The sequence below is a fragment of the Phoca vitulina genome, unplaced genomic scaffold, assembly GCF_004348235.1.
Source record: "Phoca vitulina isolate PV1807 unplaced genomic scaffold, GSC_HSeal_1.0 scaffold37, whole genome shotgun sequence".
NCBI classification, from domain to species: domain Eukaryota; kingdom Metazoa; phylum Chordata; class Mammalia; order Carnivora; family Phocidae; genus Phoca; species Phoca vitulina.
In genome coordinates, this window is record NW_022589740.1 from 4,866,637 (window position 1) to 4,891,351 (window position 24,715).

The following is a 24,715-nucleotide window of genomic DNA, read 5'->3' on the forward strand; positions in this document are numbered from 1 at the left end:
GTGTGTCCTTAGAAAACATGGTTGAAGGAAAGGATGGGTGGATGCATCGATGGATGGACTGACGGAGGGATGAAAAGAGATTTTTCTCTTTGTTCTGTTTTGTGGAGCAATCCTTTAGTTTTTTTTCTTCTTCTCTGTTATGACTTGGGAAGGCTTTTAAAAATGATCCATGCGATAAGAAGTAGTAGAAATCTCTTCTACTCCACCTCTTGAATAACAGGTGCTTTGATCAAAATGTCTATTTTTATCTGAATGCCATCTCGGCTGTCACCTGTCTAAGCTTTTATTTTGTTAAACTCAGGAATGTAGATCATTTTGAGAATGTAAATCTACTTATGGCTTTTCTCCTTTCTTTCTAGTGTGGGAGGAGTTGGCCTGCTATGAAGAAAACACACGGGATTTTCTTTTCCCTGAACCCAAGCTGACACCTTCGCTCCCTGGGATGTGCAGGGAGGTGCTCATGAAGACGATTGCAGGGTTTCCAGTAAGTGGTTCGTGCCCAGCCTGGACTTCTGTGGGGAGAGATTCTTGGGACTTGGACATTTTATTTCTGACAGGGCTTGTTCTTGGGCTGATCACTTCATCTCGGTTAGTACCCCTGTGTAGCAGCCCTGTTTAGATGCCCCATTCAAAAACCAAATTATACTGATTCCCCCCACTGCTGATCTGAGAGGTGGTGGGGGAGGGGTCTTAACCTAATCAGGCCAAATCATTGCCTTATTCACACTGTCACATACTTACAAGGATGCTTTTCCACCTCCTCTTAATGCAGACTAATGGAAAGATTTAATACCAGTTTATTTAATCGTAGCTATTGTTTTAGTAGTAATAATGCACTTGATCTTAGCCAAAAGGCCGAGAAGCGATTTTTTAGTAGTAATAATGAAAGCAAATAGAATCGTGAGAGTAATAATGCCGCCTCTCATTTATTTTGAACTTTCAGGTTTTCCTTTTTTTTTTTTTTTAAGATTTTATTTATTTATTTGACAGAGAGAGACACAGCGAGAGAGGGAACACAAGCAGGGGGAGTGGGAGAGGGAGAAGCAGGCTTCCCGTGGAGCAGGGAGCCCGATGCGGGGCTCGATCCCAGGACCCTGGGATCATGACCTGAGTGGAAGGCAGATGCTTAATGACTGAGCCGCCCAGGCGCCCCGAGGTTTTGGGTTTTCCTATGGTATGTTATTTTCGTGATGGCTCTCGTCAGCCAAGGCAGATGTCAAGAGTCTCCACTTAATGGCAAGGAAAGGGACAGAGGTTCACAGAAATACTACTAAGGATCTTAAAAGACACGGTAGTTATTCAGATAACAATCTGTTTTGCGGCATTACCTGAACCCAAATTCAGGACATTCATTTTGCTGGTATCTGTGATGGTTTCTAACCCCACAGCAGCTCTGACAATTTTCTCAACCTTTATGTTACTTGGATGGTCTCTGTTGCAAGGGCCACAGCTTTATGGATTTTTTTTTTTTAAAGATTTTATTTATTTATTTGACAGAGAGCGACACAGCAAGAGAGGGAACACAAGCAGGGGGAGTGGGAGAAGGAGAAGCAGGCTTCCCGCAGAGCAAGGAGCCCGATGCGGGGCTCGATCCCAGGACCCTGGGATCATGACCTGAGCCGAAGGCAGACGCTTAATGACTGAGCCACCCAGGTGCCCCCACAGCTTTATGAATTTAAAAAGCCTATTTAATACTCACCTTTTCTCTTACTCCCCCATGAATTGTTATTGTTATAATTTCGTAAAATGTTATCACTTCCCGTTTTGTTGAGAGTAAGTGCAGAATATGTAACATGAGGACCCTTGTTTCTGTGATGTTTATGATGACAGAACTTCTAGTTCTAATATTTCAAGCAGCAAACATGCATCCAAAGTTGGCCTCATCAGAATTGCTAATGAGCATAACTTTAAACACTTCATAATCTTTGACGGTTTGGTGAAGATCGCTGACACTGTTTTTTCCCCTCAGAGATACTCTTTGTCACTTATATCCGTGGTACTTGTGAGAAGGCTTGCCTTTATTATTTTGAGTTATTGGTATATTGCTCTTCAGACGCTAAAAGGACAAAAACTGGTGGGAATCAAGTAGGGGATACTCTTTATATTAACTTTGGTTTGCCTGAGTTTTCTGTGTAGTCAAAGCCGTCTGCAAACACGGGGTGGTATGCAGCTGGGTATGACGACGAGGAGAAACACACGTTCTTGTCTTCTCCCAAATGTTGTCTCTGTTTAACTTCATGAGCATAAGTAGGAAGAAGAACGTATAGGAAGTTGTGTTTATAGTTATTCGTAAACGAAGGTAGTCATCATGAAAGGGCTTTAAACCGCAGGGAAAGATCCTCACACATTAGAGGTAAAGTATCAGTGAAGTTATGAAAACTATGTTTTAAACCATTTGTAGAAAGAAAGCGGAACTCAATTTCTCTCAAATGTTCTAGAAGGTAAAACAAAACCAGTCGCCACAGTTTTAATGACGGCTGACATTCGCTGCGTTCTCCCTAGATGCCAGGTATCGTGCTGAGTTTGATACGTGACTTATCTTGTTCCATCCTCCTTAACCCTGCAAGGTGGCTGCTATTCTTTTCCTGTCTTATGGTTGGGGAAGCTGGCAGAGGGAGTTTAAGAAATGTGCTCGAAGCCACAGGGCTGGTGAGTGATGGAGCAGGGTTCTCATGCTTTCTTGTCGGGCTTGGTCACTGCAAGAGGCTGATTCTCTCATGGATTACAGGTGCCAGTGAGGCAGATCATTCACTTCATTATTTTCTCTTAAGTTATTAATTCATTAAGAATTAGATTTATTTCCTCCACAAGAATGTGACTTTTTCTTGGTATTTCCATATTTCATTTTATTTCACTTGAGACCTTGACAGATTTTTCTCCCTCCTTTTCTTGGCAAGGTCAAGAATTTTGTTTTGTTTTGTTTTGTTCTGTTTGGGCTTTTTGCTTAATTTTAAATTTTTTTTTTTTTAAACTGAGCTTTATGCCCAACGTGGGGCTCGAACTCACGACCCCAAGATCAAGAGTCGCACGCTCTACCGACTGAGCCAGCCAGGCGCCCCAAGAATTTTCTTTTTAATGTAATTTGTTTTCCTGTTAGGTCAAGACTGACTCTGTAAAGTAAGCAGAAAGAATATTATTATTTCTTAATTATTAACTTTTAGTTAATAATTTCATTTTTCCTTTAGTGCTGTGAGTCTAGAAAAATTGTACTGTTAAATCCATTTGTTGGCCTAACCATCATCACCCTCCTCCTGTTGCTAAGGAAACTGGGCAAGAGAGAGCCTGTAAATTTCAGCTCTAATCTATTATACTAAAATCAGTACTGCTGTGAAAAAGGAAGTACATCCCCCCTTATGGTCTGAAGTCATTGTCAGGAGTGGAGGTTATGGGAGGCGAACAAGAATGTGTTACAGGGTGTGGATTCCTTGCAGGTAGAGCACCCTCCTCCTCCTCTTCCTCCCCAGGCAAACTGGAGCAGGGGTTTGAAGGCTGGCCAGGCAGCCACATGTGCAGAGGTAAAGTGTGGGCCCCGACTGTCTGGGTTCAGTCCCACTTGTGTCACTCAGTGACTGTGACTTTGGGTAATTACTTAGTCTCTGTGTACCTCAGTTTCCTCAGCTGTAAAATGCGCTAATAATAGTACTTCCCCCATCACATGAGGGTTAAATCTATGTGTCGTGTTTAGCATGCTCTCTGGCATATAGTCAAGCACACGATGTGAACGGTTACAGTTTGTCGTACTGTCATTCAGGGGTTAACATGGCCTCCCCGCGAGGCGATGAGACAGAGGCACAAGTCTGTGCCTCACGTGGTGACTTGTTCAGGCTCGGACAGCTGGGCCGCGGGGGACCCGAGGTTTGGTCCACGCAAGAGGTCTCGTGATTCCACCGGTCGCGCTGTGGACCTTGGAGCTCCCCCGCCCTCCTCTTCGTGTGGGCAGTCTCCTAACTGGAGGTCAAGCTGCTCTGGCCGTATGTCTTGTACATTGTTTGACATATGCCCCCCCCACATCATCGGGCTCTGCAGCAACGGGGCTCATGTGTTTGCAAGCCCAGAAATCTTGAGTCACCCCTGTCCAGGCCTACCACGTGTATGGGCATACTGCATTCTAGAGGCCAAGAAAAAAAAAGGCGCCGAGGATCTAGGGTGTGCCTGTAAGAACTTGTTTTGCAGACCAGATGAATGCACAGGAATGAACGTGCAGAGGAAGGAATAAATAGGCAGGAAACAAGCTAACTCCTGGCTCTCCCGATCCCCAGTGTGTGACACCAGACAGACCCACCTCTCCAAGCTCCCTCCCATGTAAAATGGGGACATAATTGTGTGCTACCCAGGCTGTGTGTATATGTTTTATTTTTCAGCTTTACTGATGTATAATCAACAAATAAATATTGTATACATTTAAGGTGTACAACTTGATGTTTTGATATACAATGTGAAAGAATTGCCACGATCAAGCTAATTAACTTATCCATCACTTATTATTACTCGTTTAGCCTTTTCCTTTTTCTTTTCTTTTTTCTCTTCCTTCCTTCCCTCCCTCCTTCCCTCTTCCTTCCTTCCTTCCTTCCTTCCTTCCTTCCTTCCTTCCTTCCTTCCTTCCTTCCTTCCCTCCTTCCCTCCCTCCCTCCCTCTCTTTCTCTCTCTTTTTCTTTCTTTCTTCCTTTCTTTCCTTCGATGCTTAAGATCTACCCTTATAGAAAATTTCAAATTTACACTATAGTATTATTAACTATAGTCACATTGCTGTACATCAGATAGACCTCTAGAACTTAGTCATCTTGCATAATTTGTGCCCTTGACCATCATCTCCCCATTTCCCCCATCCTCCAGCCCCTGGCAAACAGCACTCTCTGCTTCTATGAGTTTGGCTGTTTCAGATCCCACACATAAGTAAGGCACACCGTATTTGTCTCTCTGTGTCTGGCTTATTTCACTTAGCATAATGTCCTCTAGATTCTTTTATGTTGTCATAAAAGGCAGAATTCCTTCTTTTTATTTTTTTTTATTTTTTTATTTTTTTTTAAAGATTTTATTTATTTATTTGACAGAGAGACACACAGCGAGAGAGGGAACACAAGCAGTGGGAAGGTCAGAGGGAGAAGCAGGCTTCCCGCTGAGCAGGGAGCCCGATGCGGGGCTCGATCCCAGGACCCTGGGACCATGACCTGAGCCGAAGGCAGACGCTTAACGACTGAGCCACCCAGGCGCCCCCAGAATTCCTTCTTTTTAAAGGCTGAATAGTATTCCATCATATATATATTTGTTACGTATATATTTTAGGTAATATGTGTGGATTATGCCAACTGCACAAAAAAGTAATTAGGTTCTTACATGCTTTCAAGTTAGATGGGGTGGGCTAAGAATCTATTTCCAGTAATTTTATTTGCTTCTTCTATGCTGTTTTATTTTTAGGGCATTGCTCCCAAAATAGAGTTTTCTACAAGGACAGCCATCAGAGAACGAGTGTTTCTGCAAAGAAACAGATTTTCTGTAAGTATAACCAAGAAGCCAGTGATAGGACTGTCATGAATTTTCTCCACAGATTTAAAGAATTTCAGCCCAAACTTGGTTACCAAGTTTAGATGGCAACTGGATGAATAGAAACCTGATTTATCACTAGGTTTGAATTTCTATATTCAGACTATTTGTTCAGCCTATCACATTAGAGTGAGTGTGTTTGACATGTATTCATCATGGTATAGTTGGTGGAACAGGGGATATAAAAGCTAAAATCACAAGTTTGACATAAGTAGGCTGGTTAGCTTTCTTGTTATTGTTTCACGACTTTTACTCTTGATCTTTTGAGTAACAGTGTTCCTTCTTTCTTTTGCTGAGGCCGCAGCTCAGAGTTGTATTTGTGGGTCCTCTAGGCCTTGGGGCATCCTTGAGCACCCCCTCCATTTCACTGTCATGTTCAGCCCTAATTTCCCCGTCACTCTGATTGCTTTCGGTCTTTCTTTTTACCTTGTTGTACATAATTTTTAATGATTTAAAATCCTTTGTAGAACAATATGGAAAATGAATGAATGTAATTTGTAAAGCTTCTTCAGGTACTTTGCTTGTCATCCCAAATCTTGCTTGGTGTCTTGGAAAATCCTTGGAAGTGTAGGCTGTGGGTTAGGGGTACTGAATGCAAAGGGTCACTAATCTGTGCAAAGCCATCAATCCTCTGGGCATCATAACTCATAATAGGAGGCAAATGATTAATTTTAAGGAAGGCATTGGCTGCTTTTTATTTTTTTAAACATTTTAAAAATTGATTTATTTATCTTAGAAAGAGAGAGAGAGAGAGAGCATGAGCAGGAGGGGCAGAGGGAGATGGAGAGAGAATCCCAAGCAGACTCTACACTGAGCACAGAGCCGGACATGGGGCTTGATCTCATGACCCTGAGATCACAAGCTGAGCTGAAATCAAGAGTTGGTTGCTAACTGACTGAGCCACCCAGGCGCCCCTGCACTGTTTGCTTTTTAGTTTTTCCCTATTTACCCACTATTTTCTCCAGTCTGATATGGGTGCACAGTGATCTTTCAGTCTGTCTCTCTCTTCCACTCCGCCATTTTAATCTTGTTTTGGCCTCTTAATATAGATCTTCCATTAAGTGTTAACTTTTTAAAGTAATAGCTCTTACCATTTTTTTTTCTTATAACAAAAGTATTTAGTTTAGAAAACTAGAAAATACAGATAAGCAAACAGGACAAAATAAAAATAAAATTGCCTGTCATTCTTATTATGTAGGGATGGGCATGACTCATTTTTTTGAGTATATTCTTCAGTACACACACACACACACACACACACACACATATTATTTTAATTTTAAAAGACTAGGATCATGCAATACTGCGTATAATTTTGTATCTTTCCTTTTCATTTAATATGCTATGGACATGTTTCTCACATCCTTTTTTAAGATTTATTTATTTATTTTAGAGAGAGAAAGAGAGCACGAGCGGGGGGAGGGGCAGTAGGAGATGGAGAGAGAGAATCTCAAGCAGACTCCACACTGTGGGTGGAGCCTGATGCGGGGGTCCATCTCACAGCCCTGAAATCATGACCTGAGCCAAAATCAAGAGTCGGATGCTTCACCGACTGAGCCACCCAGGCGCCCCGTTTCTCACATCCTTAAGTATTCTTACGCCAGGCAGTTTTTCACGGCTTCATAGTTAGCTGTTGTGTGGACGTACCATGATTGGGTCAGTGGTTTTCCTGTTGTTGGGCACTTCACTGAGACAGTAGTCAGAGTCCAGTCAGGGAAACAAACCACACCTGTTCTTTTAGTAAAAAGGTTTAATTAATTAAATGTTTTTTAAAAAAAGGCCAAACAGGGGTTGAAGGACTGAAGGGTAAAAGGGTCACTGAAGTGACAGACATAGTAACTAGAGGAAGCAGCTTCCATCCCTAGGGCTGGGGAACCAGGGGAAGAGGTGGGGTCATCATGGACGTAGGAGCCTGAGGAAGAGACCCCACACAGGTGGGACCAGACCTGTGGGGAGGGGCTGCTTGCCTGGGCGCTTCCTTGGGGGTTCAGAGGCGGGGCTCTGATGAATGGGACTCAGACCTCTGTGAGGGACAGTGCTCACTGCTGGTGCCTCTGGAGCTTGGAGGGCGGGTCCTGTGGGGCAGGACTCAAAGCTCCGGGGCGGGGGTACTCTGGCTGGCTGGTGCTGGGAGGTCTGAGCGGGGCACGGTGAGGCTCGGTCTGGGGTTATGGGGGGAAAACTATACACTGGCACCGTGTGCCTCTCTCAGGGTGAAGCCTGGTTGCTGGGGTGACGCTGTCGGGAATAGAAGGCAGAACTGGGAGTGGGAGTCCTGGCTTCCTCCTCCCGGCTCGCAGCCTCCTTCTAGCGCCTCCTAGTGGTGGAGCCTCTGCTGAACAGCTGAAAAGAGCAGAAGGGATTGCCCCAGTACCCTAAAGCTGAATATTAGAGCAAGGTGGGTTTGGAGCGGAGTGGGAACTGCTTACTCACCAGGATAGCTGATTTCTCATTTTTTGAATGGTTATAAGAATGTCTGTAGCTGGGGCGCCTGGGTGGCTCAGTTGGCTAAGCATCTGCCTTCGGCTCAGGTCATGATCTCAGGGTCCTGGGATCGAGCCCCGCATCGGGCTCCCTGCTCAGCGGGAAGCCTGCTTCTCCCTCTCCCTCTGCCCCTGCTAGTGTTCTCTCTCTCAAATAAATAAAATAAAATCTTTTTTTAAAAAGAAAAAGAGTGTAGCTATACACATACATAATTATTTCCTTATAATAAATTCCTTGAAAAATTGCTGGACCCGGATGTGGGCCAGATTCGCCCCCCCATCAATCATCATGATGAGGGAGGAGTGTCTGATACCTTCCAACTTTCTCCTACTGCAAATAATTTTCACTGTTTCTGGTTGAAATATATTACGCCAGCGAGTTATAACTACTAGTGATGTTAAGCTGAGCTGAAGAAAAACTAAGGAGAGAATACCCTTTCTTAAGTTCATGTTTGGCAAATCTGAGATGTTCAGTCTTCTTCCTTAGTTAAATAAAGGTCAGTTCAATATAGTTATATTCTGATTGAATTTTTCTTTTTTCTCCATTTCCCATTTTTAAAAACAGTGTTTCTTGTTTTGGTTTCAGGAAGAAAGATATAATAAGTCAAGAAGGCCTTTATCTGCAACAGATGGACCCAGGCTCCCCATAAATAATATGAAGACGAAGCCAAAGGAGAGTAACCTCAACAGACTGCCCCAAAGCATGCAGTCCCGTGCTCCCTCTCCCGTCTCCCCCCGGCGCTGCTTTCACGACCAGCCAGCTCAACTGAACCTTGGAAATAACATCAGAATCTCCGGGGGAAGCAAACCTCCATTTGTAGTTAGACATGTGAGCCTAAAATTTGTTTTCAGAGTCTGGGAGGGTGAAGGTGTGAATGAGGACAAAATCCAAGAAGGTTGGGCCATAAAAACAAATGGGTGATATTAAATACAGAGGGAATTCATTTTTTTTTTTGAGCTAGAAACATTTTATTTTTTTATCTATTATTTTTTTATGTATTTTTGTATTATGTTCAATTAGCCAACATAGAGTACATCATTAGTTTTGGATGTAGTGTTCAACGATTCCTTATAACATAGTCGCTTATAACAACACCCAGTGCTCATCACCACACGTGCCCTCCTCAATACCCATCACCCAGTTACCCAGTTACCCTGTCCCCCCACCACCCCTCCCCTCTGAAACCCTCAGTTTGTTTCCCAGAGTCCAGAGTCTCTCATGGTTTGTCTCCCTCTCTGATTTCTTTTCTTTTTTTTTTTTTTTAAAGATTTTGTTTATTTATTTGAGAGAGAGAGAGAGAATGAGAGACAGAGAGCATGAGAGCATGAGAGGGAGGAGGGTCAGAGGGAGAAGCAGACTCCCTACCGAGCAGGGAGCCCGATGCGGGACTCGATCCCCGGACTCCAGGATCATGACCTGAGCCGAAGGCAGTCGCTTAACCAACTGAGCCACCCAGGCGCCCCTCCCTCTCTGATTTCTTCCCCTTCAGTTTTCCCTCCCTTCCCCTGTGGTCCTCTATATTATTCCTTATGTTCCACATATGAGTAAAACCATATGATAATGGTCTTTCTCTGCCTGACTTATTTTACTTAGCATAATCCCCTCCAGTTCCATCCATGTTGATGCACATGGTGGGTATTCATCCTTTCTGATGGCTGAGTAACAGTCCATTGTATATATGAGCCACATCTTCTTTATCCATTCGTCTGTTCATTTTTTTAAAAGATTTTATTTATTTATTTATTTATTTATTTATTTATCAGAGGGAAAGAGAGAGCACAAGCATGGAGGAGGGGCAGAGGCAGAGGGAGAAGCAGACTCCCCGCTGAGCAGGGAGCCCGATGCGGGGCTCGATGCGGGGCTCGATCCCAGGACCCTGAGATCATGAGCCAAAGGCAAACGCTTAACCGACTGAGCCACCCAGGTGCCCCTAAAGAGGGAATTCAAATTGAATAATAACTATGATTAGATGAAGTTCGCTGCCTAGAGTCATTGTCAGGAAAGTCATACAAAGATGCCTCGTGCAGAGGACTTGCTCAGTAAATGTCAGTCATCCCTATTTTTAATTTTTGCAAATTATTAATAGAGTGTGATGCCTGATTGTGACAACCTGCCGTTTTTTTATCCAGAAGGATCAGCGAACTGACAGGTAGAAGACACACATAACAAAGGCCGGCATGTGCTCTGTAGCAATAGAAAATGACAGCTTCCTCCGTTTTAAAGAAAACTGCTTGAGTTTTTAAAATGAGGTTGTTGTTCATTGTCAGGACAAATGTGTCTGCAGGAAGAAGCAATGGTGTGCCTACTCAAAGCCCTTCCTTAAAGCTATCTTAGATTTAGCCCCCAGGAAGTAGTGGGTAAATGTAATCACACTAGCCTCCTGACATTGTGTTGCCTGCGAAAGTAATGGAAAATAGAGAAAAATTAAAAAAAATTACCTATTGGCTTACCAGCATAATATGAATAAAAATTTTATTTCATTTAGTGCATTTCCTTTCACTTTTTACAATTTCATAAGGTTTTTTACCCCACAAAGTTGTAATTATGCTGGACATACAGATTAGTTTCTCAATATGTATATGGTTACTATTACATTAAAAGCACTTCCTATAGCACGTTGTGGTTAATGACTTATTCTCTAAGAGTTCTTATAACTCCAGTAATTAACTGTGCATATTCTTGCCAAGTTGATAACTTGGCTTAAAGTCACCGGTGGTGATGTTTATGCATTGGACATAAGATATGAAGCATGGTCAGCCCCGAAGTGAGGGTGCTGTTGATTGGGACGACGGTATGCAGAGCTGGTTTGTAGGTACAACAGATGTTATTTGGCTAGAAACCATAGAACAGCTGTTTTCCTTGTGGTCACCTGGGTAAAAATGGCAAAAGTCTAGCAACCAGTCTTTAAACATGGCTTTATAAAAATATTGTTGAATTGAATTTATTGGACAGTCTGCTTCATTCCATTTGAAATAGATTTTTGTGAAGTACACTGTAGTCGAGGCCCCTTGGGCTAAATAATCTTAAAATCTTGGTAGACTTTGTAGGGAATAAAACTGGCTTGATATTTATTTTATTTAACAAATTCTTGTACAACCTCTACTATGTACCATGCTTTATACATATTAACTCTTTTATTTAGCCAGATTTCCTGATCGTATGTGATGTTTCTTTAAGTAGAAGCATTAAAATTTAGAGGGCCTAATGTCGTGAAGACTAGACATTCTAATCAATATGTTTCTGAAAGTAGGATGAAGAATAACATTATCACTTGCCTTCTTGAAATTAAAAAAAAAAAAAGAAAGAAACAAGTTAAAAAAAAAATCCAGCAACTCTATGTCATAAATATTCTGGAGGAGTCCCTATTTCAAGTGTTTGGACCTGCTTACAGATCGTGTTATCCGATTCAGGAAAATAAGGTCACATTCATTAAAATAATGCAGTTGCCACTATTCTTTTTTTTCAAGGTTCTAGACACTCAGATTGGAAGGGAGTGTGGATGGCTGAAATGTCAGCTGGTGATAATCCCTTGTCTTCAGGGAGGACCCCACTTAGGCCGGCACTGCTCACTGTTTAGGAACATGAAACCTCTGTCCTGTTTTGAAGTATTTTGAAATAAACTTCACTTGCTCTTTTCTGAGCTCGACCCTGAACCTGTGGTTAGAATATAATTTGTGTCCGACTTTATGCTAACATTTAGCCCATACCTACGTGTTTAAGCCTCAGTGAAATAGGGACAAACAGCTTCCCTTGTTGGGATAACATTTAACGTGCACGGAGACTGTGATTTAATTTGTTCCTAGCCTCTTACCTGCATGGCCCACAGTTGAGGGGGAAAAAGGCATTACAGGTAATGAGGAGAGGGTAACGCAAGCGATGGTGGGTTCAAATCATATTTCTTCCCTTTCTTTCAGGTGGACAGTGCAAAGCCTTTTGGTGAGAATATTTCAGAGTATCAGTCCTGGAAGTCAAGAAGAAAACTTAAGTTTTCAAACTTGCCTTTTCCGGGGAGAAGAGGTACTCGAGTTTCTCATTACCCCCCGTACATTCCCCAGTGGGAACGAATGCATCCTTCTAAATCTTCTTTCATTCTGGGGCATCCTGAGTTTCTCTGGAAACCAGAGGCCTAATTCTCAAGTAGCGTCCAGCTGTGGAGTTTGCAGGGTGGGAGCTCCCCCGGAGCAGAGCCAGCTGAGAAGCTGTCCCTTGCCCAGTTTCCCTAGCCGTTGAAGGAGTGTGCTCTGAGTAATGCAACCACCCATGTGCTCTGTTGCAGGTGCGCCCTGGCTGGGCTGGACACGCAGGGGGCAGCTTGTCCTGGTGTGAACGCCCTCAGGGAACACTGAGAGCTCACAGATGAGGCTTGCCGTTTCTCTAGACGGGAAAGAGTGGGAGCTTGGTGGAGATCAGGAGGTGTAACATTTGCTTTACAAGATTCCGGGTCAGGGAGGAGAGGAGCCAGCGCTCCCTGAAGGGAGATTCAGTGTGGCTAAGGCAGGGAATCCCAACCGTGGAGGCGTCAGGACCCTTTTGCGTTCTTAAATATTATTGAGGACCCCAGAGCACTTTTGTTTATGTGGATGAGATCTATTAATATTTAGCGTATTAGAAATGGAAGCTGAGAAATTTGTAAAATACAGGAGTACACAAGCACACATTCTGTTAGCCATTCCGAGTGGTGATGTCATGACACATCATGTAGCTTTTGGAAAATTCCATTGTATGGTTGTGAGAGAATGAGAAAAAGAGAACTCATGTCTTAGTGTTATTAGAAGAGTCTTCACCTTGCAGATCTCCTGAAAGTTCTTGGTGACCCTGGGGAGATCCCTGGGCGCACCATATGTTGAGAGTCACTGAGTTAATGCATCCCTTGGTGGCATTGACCTTATGATTGAACCCCCTGCACCATGTCAGCCCTGAAGGTCATGGCAGTGAAGTTCATCCATTCCTGAACTTGATCAAAATGCTGGCCCGTTTTCTTGACTCCTGGTGAAACTGGACCTAGACCATCCCTGACAACAGGTTCCCTATGTTAGGCTTAAAGTCTTGTACTTTTAAGGGGCTGCACGGTCTCTTTTGGTAACTCAGACCAGTGCTCTTGGTTATGGTGACTGTTAGTAGCCAACTAAGGACAGAGTGCAGGTTTGAAGCAGAAAGTGCTTTATCACCTCTGACATTTAATTTAAGTCCTTTGGGTTGAAAATCACCCACGTAGCCTATAAAAGTACTGCCTTCCCTATTATGGTGAAATCAAGCAATGGCAAATGTCCTTTCCGGGGATGACACATCAGGCTTAATGCTGGCTCGGTTACGATGAGACTCTCATGCATCACATTGGTCTCGGCCTCTTTGTCTTTTCTTAATCCGGGCAGGTGGAGAAGTGAGGCTCCAGAGAGCTTACGGAGTGTGCACTGGTCACACTCCCAGTTTTCGGCATACCTACATTTAGAGAAGACATTCAGACCTCTGGTTTCTCAGATCCCTGGAGTCCCCGTAGCTTCCAAGCCAGACCTTTGCTTAGGTCACCTGTCAGTTCATTCATCCAGGCCTAAGGTAGAATAAAGCAGTGCTTCTCAAACTTGAATGTGCATTTGAATCACCTGGGGATCTTGCTTGGCTGTAGATTCCGATTTAGCAGGGCTGGGGTGGGGCCTGGGAGCCCTCTTTTCTGACAAGCTTCCAGGTGATGATGTGGCTGGTCCATGGACTGCACTTTGAGAAGCAAGAGAACAAGGGCTAGCCCCCTGTGAAAGGGAGTGCTGCGTACGGTGGCGAGGGGGTTTCTAGGCAACGGGCAGGTTTGTGGTTATAGCTGAAGGGGGCCTTAGCATTGCCAGCGCCCTGCTCAGCTGGGCGTTGGGAAGAAGACAGCTTCTGGGACAAGACACAGACACACACACACACACACATGCCTGGAGGATGCAGTGACTGCCAGGCTTTAAAAAAGCCCTTTCCGTATCTTCCTTCTTACTGCCAGTGGCATGGGGGAATCAGCAATCCACGAAAAGCCCCTTGTCACTGCCTAAGCCCCAAGCATAGAGGGGGCAGGCACGGTGGCCTCCGCATAACCTTGCGAAAACTCATTCCAGAAGCATTATTTTTTTTCCGAATTTGGAAAAACCCAATTTAATCTTGATTTTGCCTGTGTGTGTTTATCGCTTCACTTCCTAATCATTCTTACCACTCTCTGGCTTTAGGTCTACTTACTTATGATTGTTTAGGGTACTCATCATGATGTGCACTTTTCCTGCATTATGCTCTCCCCAGCTCTTGCTGTTCATGGTGTCCACCTAACATGTGTCTCTATCTTGGACAAGTAGGCTCGAGATTTCCTGCCTAAATAGGAATCCACGTAAAGCAGATAGAAAGGGAATGGCAGAAGAGGCAGAGTGGGTGAATTTTGTTTATATGAGAGCCACGCGGTTTTCTTTCAGGCTCTGGGCACCTGGGCCAGTATGAGTTTTGTTTTCCAGGCTGTGTGAGGATTACCGAATTTATGGCTTCCCTTTAAACTCTCCTTTGCCCTTCCCACGTCCCTGTGTGCTGTCATTAATAATGTAACTTCACTGGGCCTCAAGAGGACAGAAACACTCCTAGATAGGATCGCTGTGACTCAAGGGACTTGTAAGAGTTGACAGTGTAACTTACGAGGGAGCATTTAAGTTCTTTAATAATTCATCCCTGCGTAATATTTCTGTGCTCTGTGGAACAAATGTTAACAGTGGTTTTAGGGGTAATTTGTAGTAATGAGTCACTGAAACACCTCTTCCTCTTTCTTCTAGCTTCTTCTCTTGACAGCCTTGCTGCTAATGTAAAGGTAATTGTAAAGTAGCATTTGTAAAATGATTTATTTTCAGCTTCTAATGCCGGTTACTGTGCATCCCCAACGAGTGGTGGAAAGTATATTTCTAGCAAGTGCTGCTTATGGAAATGGAGTTGCTGTAGGTTCACCAGAGGTTGAGAGATGCCCAGGCTCCGCTGAATGCTTTGCATTAGTTGGTTTGTTTCCCCTCACGTAAGCTCTTTCCATCTGTAGAATGAATCCCCCATGTATATGGCCCCAACACCTACTTTATGAGTAGGTATTCTTATTGCTTTTTTTCCTAAACGAATACTTCCATAATACATAGAGGTGGTAAACCACTTGCTCTTGAAGTTTGATTGGTTTGTCAAGGTGAAGGCTCAAACTTCTGTGTTACAACATGAAAATAGATATAGGCAAAGAAATGGAGTATACGGTGCTTTTTATGCCGTGGCATTTAAATAGTTTATTTTAAAAAATTATATCTTTGCCAAACCAGATAATCCCTTATGCTCACAAATCAAAGCTCAGAGCATGAGTTTATTTTGGCTTGTTAATATATGCCAAATGTGCAGAATTTTGCTTATCTTTCCTTGACCTTGAGCTTCTGAGCATTTTGTCTCAGCAGGACAAAAGCGGGAGCTTCCCTGGGGGGCAGGCCTTCTATCAGCTTGTCCCCTTCCTCATCCCACCCACCCCCTACGCTCTAAATTCAGCATACGAAAACAAAATCACAACTAAAGAATAATGCACATTGTCACTTAGGTCATCAAAGAGCCAGATGAACGGATTGTTTTAAGGAAAGAATCATCATCACCTTTAGATTCCAGTAAGTTCGGAAAACCCTCGCCCATTTACAGTAACCAAGGGTATGCTGATTTCCACGGGGAAGCTTCGTTTGCTGCCTCCCAGCATTCCAGATCTCCCAGCCCTCTTCTGGATCAGCCCCTTCTCTGCGACGAAAGGTCAGCGGCAAGCCCCCATTTATTTGCTTGAAGAGTGTGATGTGGTCTAGCAGGAGGAAATCCTGGTCACTTCATCACTTTGCTTCCTTAGGGATATTCAGCTGGGGATATGAAAAATCACTATTCGTTTTTAAATCTTCCTGGAAGGAAGAGTTGAGCCTTTTCTCTTGCCTGTGGAAAGCGTATCTCAGAATGTTTGTTGAAAGTGGGACAATCAGCTCACTTGGCATAGATGCTATTTATCTATCCATTTTGTCTTTCATAAAAAACAAATGGAGTGAAAAAGAAATCACCCATAGTCCTGCCACCCAAAGCCAAAGATTATTAACATGTAGGTGTATTTTCTCTTTTTCTAGACACGTTTTCTTGGTTTCTTGGTCACCTTAACTCCAGGAAAATGGCACTGAAGATAGTATTTTTAAGACAGTTGTTAAAAATGGATAGTTGACATACTAGTTTCAGGCATACAACATAATGATTCAACATTTGTGTATATTGCAAAATGATCATCACAGTAAATGCAGTTTACATCGGTCACCATGCATAGCTACAGAAATTTTTTTCTTGTGATGAGAACTCTTAAGATTTATTCTCTCAGCAGCTTTTAAATGTGCATTATGGTGTTGACCGTAGTCTCCATGCTGCCCATTATGTCCCCGTTACTTCTTTTATAATAGGAAGCTTGTACACTTTGACTCCCCTCACCCCCTGAGTCCGGCAACCACCAGTCTGGTCTCTGTATCTGTGAGCTTGTCCGTTTGTGTTCCACATATAAGTGAGATCATATGGTTTTTGTCTTCCTTAAGACAGTTGTTCTGAATGAAGGATATGCCAGTCTGCTCTTCTCTGCACTGTTAGTGATGAGAATAAGAGAAAGCCCCATGTCAGAGTGACGTGATTGCTCACAAAGGGACTAGGTAGTAAATATCCCAGAATGAAAGTCAGAATGCAATGAAAGCCCTGCAGTTTTAATACAAATTATATTAAGTTTGACTAAGACTAAGAAAGTGGCAGTGAATTCTTAGTGTTTTGTAGAAATGATAGAATACCTTTATATTAAAATGTTGTATCATGGACTTGAGGAAACCAAATCAAATATTTTAGTAAAATCTATTAAAGAATGGAGAATTCCTGATTAGTTACTTTTTTAGAGGAAAATAACATGAAATAGATTTTTAAAAATCAGCCCTGTCACTCTGAGTCAGGAGGTTAAAGACATTTACATCCCTCTCTCTACCTGGTCATCATCTCCTCCTGGCTTATCCTCTGGATGTAAAGATTTTAAACAGAGACGGGAAGGGACCTTCAGCTGGTGGTAGTCAGGGGACTTGGGCTCTAGTGCTCATCTGTCTCTAACTGCTCTGTGATCTCACAGAAATACTCAGCCTTGTAGACCTTAGTCTCCCCATCTGTAAAATGGGTGTGATAATCAAATAGCCATTCTCTTACAGGTACAAAATGGTTCTCTGCTGCCAGAAGCAGAGATAGCTCGTGGCTTTTGTCCACGTGCCTTGTTTTTATACATCACCCAAACTCCTCCTTATAATCAGCCTAGTGAGCATTTCTGAGGGACTGAATTGGGGCTGCGTCTCTTGGGCACCTATTAGGTGGAATGTGCATGGTCATGACGCGTCCCCGCTTGCCAGAGGTTCGCGCACTAGACCGGGAGGCTGGCACAGCCTCGTGCCACTGAATGTGAGGCAGCTGGTGAGATGCAGTCCACAGGAGTACGGTCCAAAAGTGGGTGAGAGACAGAGCAGGAGGTGGGTACCTTCCTCAAGAGGGAGATCAAAGAAGGCCTCATTTTTTTTTTTTTAAATAAATTTCTGCGACGGCTTACGCATTCATTCGGCCAGCCTTTCTTGAGTGTCTTTATGCAGCCGGCCAGTGATTCTCAGCTGTGGCCCACTAAGGACTCGCCTGCTATCCACTGAGTCAGAATCCCTGGGGTTGGAACTGGGTGTGTGGTGGGCGTGTAGCATCTCTGTGGGTAGAAGAGTGCCTCGGAGGAGAACAGGATTGATAGCCAGGCCGCTAGCCTGGAATGGAAACCCTAACATTGAAGGCATTTCTCCTGATCTCTGGGAACTTGCAACTTAGCAGAGGATGTAAAAACATGTGCATAGAGAGCTTTCTACCAGGCAGAACTTCGAGAATAGTATGGACCAAATGTTATCAGAGTAGAAAGGAGGAGGAAGGAAGGCACTTCTGGAATGCATCATGGAGGAGGTGGTATTTCCATGTGGGCCTTGAGGGATGCGGATTGGATTTTGATAGAGTTAATGGAGGGGAGGGATGGGAGGTGAGAAGGCATGGGGCACTGGCAGCTTCTAGAAGTTAGACCAGCTTGGGGGAATAGTGAGTGCCAAGGCTGAGGGTCTGAGGGACTGTGGAAGCCAAGCTAAGGAGTTTGGGTTTTGTTGGAAGGCAGTGGGGAGCTTTTGCAAGTTCATTCTCAGGAGTTAGCACATTTGACTGGAGGATGGTAACTCTGGCTGCAGAGCAGATTTGTATCCTCTACCTCTGATGAATCAACAAATTCTGCGTGCCCAAAGTCACTCTAAATGGAGAGCTTTGGAACGAATTTGACCATGAATTTGTAAATAAGGCCATGATCAACTGTGACAAGGGAAAACACAGTCACGGAAAGGCCATCTGGCTTGCCCAGGACTGTCCAGTGTTTATCGTACATTAACTAAAGAGAATGATTGTATCCACATTGCTAAAATTCTTTAGGAATCTTTGGAAAATGGCATTTGTGTTTTTCATAATCAAATGGCCAATTCTGTCTCAGAGTTTAGGCCTTGGTACCCACTCCCCTCCCAAAGATGAATGAATGAAGGGATGAATCCAGTCACTCAAGAAATATTAAATACCTACAGTGGTATTCAGTACCTACGAGGCCCTGGGATGAGCCGTTCACCTAGGATTCCCCATGCCAGCTTCAGTCTAGGGGCGTCCACAGACATTAAGCAAATACTGACCAGGGGTCACTGGTGAAGTGCCGTGAACGAGGGGGAAATGGACTCCAAGTGCAGGTAGCAGGGTAGCCAACTTCCTCTTCTGGAGGGGGCTTGGGAAGGACTTTGGTGAGCAGTCAGTGATTGGACTGAGCTCTGAAGGTGGGTAGGGGTTCACACGAGTGGGGAGTCGGGGTTGGGGTGGCAGCATTCCGGGCAGGGGGAGCTGTGGAAGGGAGGAGATGCCTCCCGTCTGAGGAAGCAGAGGGCACCGGTATGTATGATCTGTGGGTAAGTTTGGGTCTGAGCAGCCTGAAGTAAATGAGACGAAACAAACAATGCTTGCGGCGGAAAACAGTCGGGGTTACGTTTTGTGTTAAACATTTGTGGATTAAATTTCTAAGCATAAAAGCAGGACTGATTCTTGAGAGAAGTATCTGAAATGCTCAGTAAAGTACAAAGAAGAATCACTCACAGCCACACACGCAAACACAAGCCATTCTCCACATTGTGGTTGCTTTTATTGTCAGTGTGTATCTTATGCGTAGGGTTAATGAAGACCCTGACAGCGCACTATGTATCCTATTTTGCATGTTACTGCTGCTTCTTGCTATTAAGTTATAAATATCAACCCACAGTGTTCTGTACTTGAAGGATCCTTTTTAGCAGCTGCATAATACTCCACCCTGGTTTCCTGTGTTGGGCAGGTTCCACCCTTGCTCTCAGTCCTCGTGGAGGAAGACCCACGAAAGGGTGTGCAGTCTCCTGACACCCCACAGAGCTCAGCAACACCTACACAAGGTAGGGCTTCTGAGACGACGGAATCTCTGCTGACAAAATCATAGGGGAACTGGGACGTCCGGTCTGGGGCTGGGGGGCGGGGTGAGGAGACAGACATTAATCAAGTAACCACAGAGATAAATGTAAAATTGTGACACTTCCCAAGGAGGGTGCCTGGTGTCCTGAGAGTGTCTGAGAGGGGGTATTTGACTCGCTGGGGAATCAGGGCAGGCTTCCCTGAGGAAGACACAAGGGAGCTTCCGTCTGAGCGATGAGTCCTAGCGAGTTTAGGCAGAAGTCCTACAGCAAGAGGGAGCTCGGTCCTTTCAAGGAGAGAAGACAGTCTCCCCGGCCCGAAGCCCAACCCCTTGCACTGTGCGCAGGAATCCTGGTCCCCGGAAGTTGTGGTCTGTGTGAGGCTACAATGTGGAAGAGAATGTTAAACGTCGATAAGGTGTTTTGGCTGTTTGACGTGTGGGGTGTGGTTTCTAACCCATAGGTAGATACACCCAGTACTTTGTCTACTGTGGATTAGCCAAGGGACCGGTCATCATTTCAAAAGAATTCCATGAGAGGTTAGCAGTGCCCCCAGTGGTTGGATTTAAGGATACTGTGTCATAGTCAAAGGGGTCGTCTTGGTCTTGACTTATTTAAACACAGGCATAGCCCAGATTTATAGGATGACACTTATGAATGAATATTGATTTTCACGGGGCGGGGTTGTAAATTACTCTGCTTCCTCTTGGCAAAGTCCTTGGCCTTGCTTTGTTAATTTCCAGTCTTTTCAAGTAAGGGAATCCCTTTAAAATGTAAAAAGAAGGAAAAGAAGGGAGGGATGGAGAAGAACAAGAAAGAAGAAAGTATCTGCGTGCACACGCGTGTAGTAAACACCCCGTGTATGGCACGCATGGGGTCCATGGGCCTTTTAAATGCAAAACCACGCATCTGAGTAGCATTGATTTATGTGACACTATGAGTAACGCAGTTGCTGGCTTGGCTTTTGTTATAGGAATATTCTGTCTCTGAAGCAAAGTATATCACTGAAAGACCAAGCTACCCGCTGAAGGAATACCCAGTGCATGAACAGAGATATTTTTAAGCTGCTGTCTTATGTAAGTAAGCAGCTTAAGTGCTGCTTCTTATGTTGATTTGCTTAAATAATTTCCTGCTGTCAGGATGAAGTAACTAGAAAATGTGGTGGACAGGAGATGGGGCGGAGACCCCAAAAACCACACAGGAGAACGATAGCACATGAGTCTGTGGTCTGCCAGGCCAGTCTCTGTCTCTCTGTCTCTCCCCTCCTTGCCTCCCCTCTTCTTTCATGATACCTCTTCTAGCTCCTGGAACACAGGCTTTTTCCTGCCACAGGGCCTTTGCACCTGTTACGCTCTCTATCTGGAATACTGCTTCCTGGTCCTACTTGGATCACTTCTCTTTATCCTCTGGTCTCATGACTTTGCAGGACACTTCCTTCCCCTCCATGGTATACCTTTTTAGCGCCCTGCCCTTTTCTTTCCTAAAGCTGACACCATTTGTTTTTATATTTGTATATGGGTTGATGGTTTTATAAGGGGTTGGTTGCCCCTTCTACTAATGAAACCTTCTCAAGGTCAGGGACTCTGTCTCTCGTGCTCACTAGTTTATAGCCAGCTTTGGCACCCAGCAGTGGAATTCCATTTAACATAGATGAAGTCAACTCCATGCCAGGAGTGTGCCCTGAGCGAGAACCTAACTCCCCCTCCTGCCACCCTGCAACCACCCTTGTAGCACGTGACCTGCCACTGTGGTTGGCGCCGAGTAAATATTTTTTTGTGAGTGAGTGTGGAATGGGGTGACGAGGCAGCTGTAGAATTCGGGTCTGTGGTCAGCAGTTGGCCATACTGTGGGGTGACGTCACAAGAGGTGTTCTCTTCTTGTCCCTTTCTACCCAGGCCTGGAATTATGATAGCTCTTCCTTATGAAGTGCTTCCGGAGCGCCAGGAACTGGTGCAAACACTTCCCATGCATTAGATGAGTTCATATCTAATTCTCACAACACCCCTATGAAGTAGGTTCTATCATTAGTTCCATTTCACAGATAGGGAAACTGAGGCATGGGGAGGTTTAGGTGCCTTGCTCAAGGTCACGTGGCCAGTGAATGGCATGTCTAGGAATATGAATCTGGGTGGTCTGGCTTCAGCAACCATGCTTTTATTTTTTGTTTATTAAAAAATTTTTTTTAAGGATTTATATTTATTTATTTATATTTATTTATTTGAGAGAGAGAGAGAGAGCGCATGCGCAAGCAAGAGCACAAGCAGGGGGAAAAGGCAGAGGGAGAGGGAGAAGCAGGCTCCCCGCTGAGCATGGAGCCCCGATGCGGGGCTCAATCCCAGGACCCGGGATCATGACCTGAGCCGAAGGCAGCCGCTTAACCGACTGAGCCACCCAGGCGCCCCAGCAACCATGCTATTAAACCATTACATCCTGTTGCCTCCCCAAACCTAGAGAGTGTGATAGGGGAGCCCTGGGGAGAAAGAGCGGAGCCCTTTGGATCCCAGCAGGGTCTGTGGATAGCACCCTTGATCATCTCCCGTGAGGAGCCCATGCTGTTGTATATGCAGCAACATCATCCTAGCAACATCACAACCATCACGAATCTTTTTAAGCCATAAAGGAGTGTGGGATGATATGCTAGGTGTTCATGCAGTCAGGCTCCTGAAAGTCTGGCTCAAGGGCTGTTCATGCTTCAGGGCACAAGCCGCCTTGCCCCCAGGCTGGCCAGGACTCCCTGCCATCAGCACCGAGGAATGTGGAGGACAGCTCCGTAATAGCCCATTCTGTAGGCTTCTACCTCAGAACGTTCTGCTTGGTTGATGAAAGGATGGATTCTGGGCCACTTAATCTCCAGTTGCCAAAACAGTAATCTAGGTATTTATTAGGCGGTTTTACGGAACATAGCCCACATAATGACCACAATGGGAACATGGCCCACATAATGACCAAATGCCAAATTGTGTTGACTTTCAGCAGGGGGGACATCAAGTTACATAAAACCAGCTGATACGTGGATGCTGATGGGAGGGGACAGAGAGAAGGGAAGAAAAAAAATGAGTAACTTCTGTCTTAGAAAGTGGGTTTCCTTGGGGCTCCTGATAGGCTCAGTCAGTGGAGCGTGCAACTCTTGATCTCAGAGTCATGAGTTCAAGCCCCATGTTGGGGGTGGAGTTTACTTAAAAAAAACAAAGCAAAAAAAGAAAATGGGTGTCCTTCATGACACTAGTTCCCACCGGGTGGTTTGGAATGTGCTCGTAGGCCTTCTCTGGAAGCTCTCCATACCACCCCCACCCCCCTCACATTTTGGGTCATGCATTCATGGTGAGGCAGGGGTGCTAGAGGGCCGTGTTAGTGAAAGTGTTGGTGGTTGTAAAGAAACACAGGTGACTTTGGTTCGTCTTAAGCAAACAGGGCATTTATTAGAAGGATGCTGAGTATCTTAGTGAATCCAGGGAGGATCCAAACAAGCAAGATCAGGCTGCCAAAATGGGACGGCTAGAGTCCCCCAACAGGTCAGGAAGACAGCCCTGGAGAGGAGCATCTGCAGAAGACCCAGTGGGCTCCCACTACTTGTCCCCGGCCCTGCTTTTCTCAAAGACTCCCTCCTGCTTGCAGCTCTAGTTCTTATCTCTTGCCTTTTCCACTTCTGCTCTTTTGCTGTTGAGCAGGCATCCCTCTCCTGGATTCCTAGTGATCTCAAGACTGGGGGAAATGAAACAGTAGATTCTTACCCCAGAAGGGCCAGTGATTCTTGAGCCCAAAACAGTGAATCTAATTGTCTGACAAGGGAATGGGTGGAAGAATGGGGGGAGGGGGCTTTGGACTACATCTATTTCTCCTTATTCTGGATGATTTGGGACTTGGTACTTTTGGTATAAAATAGATGATACCTTGTATACTTTAAAATGGTTAAAATTTTATAAACATAAACAAAATTTTGTGTTAGGTGAATTTTGCAACCAAAAAAAAAAAAAAAAATCCCATAAACCACTTCCTACCTGCCCGCCCCCGCACCGGAATTATTCCTAGTTCTGGAAGGAAGGATTGTCTCTGTGTCACGGTCCTTACCAAGGGTGGGGACTGACTGCCCATGTCTGGCATGAGCTCACTGAGACTCTGCTTCCAAGGACGGGCTTACAGGGCCCCCCTCTGTGACACCTCCTGGTCCCTCAGGCAGACCCAGGCCCTCTGCCCTCTGCTCCCAAACCTGCCTCCACTCAGCACCTTATTCCTCCAGCGTTGTGTTGTAGTTGGTTTTCCTTATGATAACCCTCCCAAGAAGGGGACAGAGACTGACCAGATGGCCCCAGCTCTGACCCCCTGAGTGTCCCACCACCATGGCTGGCCTGAAGCAGGAGCCGCTCCCCAGGGCATGCCCCCAGCTGGAGGTGGCCACGGAACTCAGGCCTCACGTCCTCAGACGCAGACAAGAATTGTAGCACAGAAACCTCTCTCAAATCAACGAGGAGCGAAATGGAAATAAACCAAGAAAGAAACCAGAAAAGGATAAAAATTAATTAGAATGTTGGTTTCTGCTCTGTCACAGCTCATTAAGGCCTCCAGGTCCTAAGACAGTGGCTGGTACGGCTTCCACCCTCACTTGTCCCCAGTGGGCAGGCAAGAGCCATGGTGCCCCGTCTCCCAGGGGTCCCTTCATCTGTGTTACAACCAAAGCAAAAAGCAAACCAGCCTACAGATGCCCAGCTCCGACCTCAGGGACCCTGGCTCTCTGATTCAGTCACAGCTTCTGAGGGGCCTGTTATTTGGTGGCTTAGGGGGATTGATCCAGTGGATGATGACACACCTCCCTTCATCCCAGGACCTCTGGTCTCGCCAGGCCGACACACCACGCAGGTGGTGGCCGTGCACCCAGATCACGAGGCACAATCCGGGGTCAGCGGGCCTCAGTGAATATTAGAATCACCTGGGGGGCTCTGCAAAATTCTCATCCTGGGCCTCACTCTGGACCAATTTAATTGGAATCTCTTTGGGTGGTGCCTGGAAAGGGTATTTTTATAGATGTTCTTCGGAAGATTCCGATACACATTTAGGATTGAGAATCTTGCAGACGGCTGCAAGCACCTTGAGATGGGGGACTTGGAACAGCCCCCCAATCCTATACTGACTCTCTCTGTGCTCAAAAATAT

General features: G+C 44.9%; 1 protein-coding gene and 1 non-coding gene across 2 annotated transcripts in view; one reads left to right on the plus strand and one right to left on the minus strand.

Moving 5' to 3' along the window:
• Positions 1-24,715, plus strand: part of SPATA6L (spermatogenesis associated 6 like) — a 46,394-nt gene that overhangs the window by 21,057 nt on the left and 622 nt on the right. Inside the window, exons 6-13 of the mRNA XM_032427607.1 lie at positions 360-484; positions 5,416-5,493; positions 8,611-8,853; positions 11,940-12,042; positions 14,808-14,842; positions 15,593-15,792; positions 19,460-19,553; positions 20,542-20,644. Of these exons, the coding sequence (XP_032283498.1) occupies positions 360-484; positions 5,416-5,493; positions 8,611-8,853; positions 11,940-12,042; positions 14,808-14,842; positions 15,593-15,792; positions 19,460-19,553; positions 20,542-20,631 (968 nt within the window). The 3' untranslated portion in view covers positions 20,632-20,644. The remainder of the gene's footprint in view (positions 1-359; positions 485-5,415; positions 5,494-8,610; positions 8,854-11,939; positions 12,043-14,807; positions 14,843-15,592; positions 15,793-19,459; positions 19,554-20,541; positions 20,645-24,715) is intronic.
• On the minus strand, positions 2,982-3,054 carry TRNAK-CUU. Its single transcript has one exon. It is a non-coding gene; the product is annotated as a tRNA-Lys (tRNA).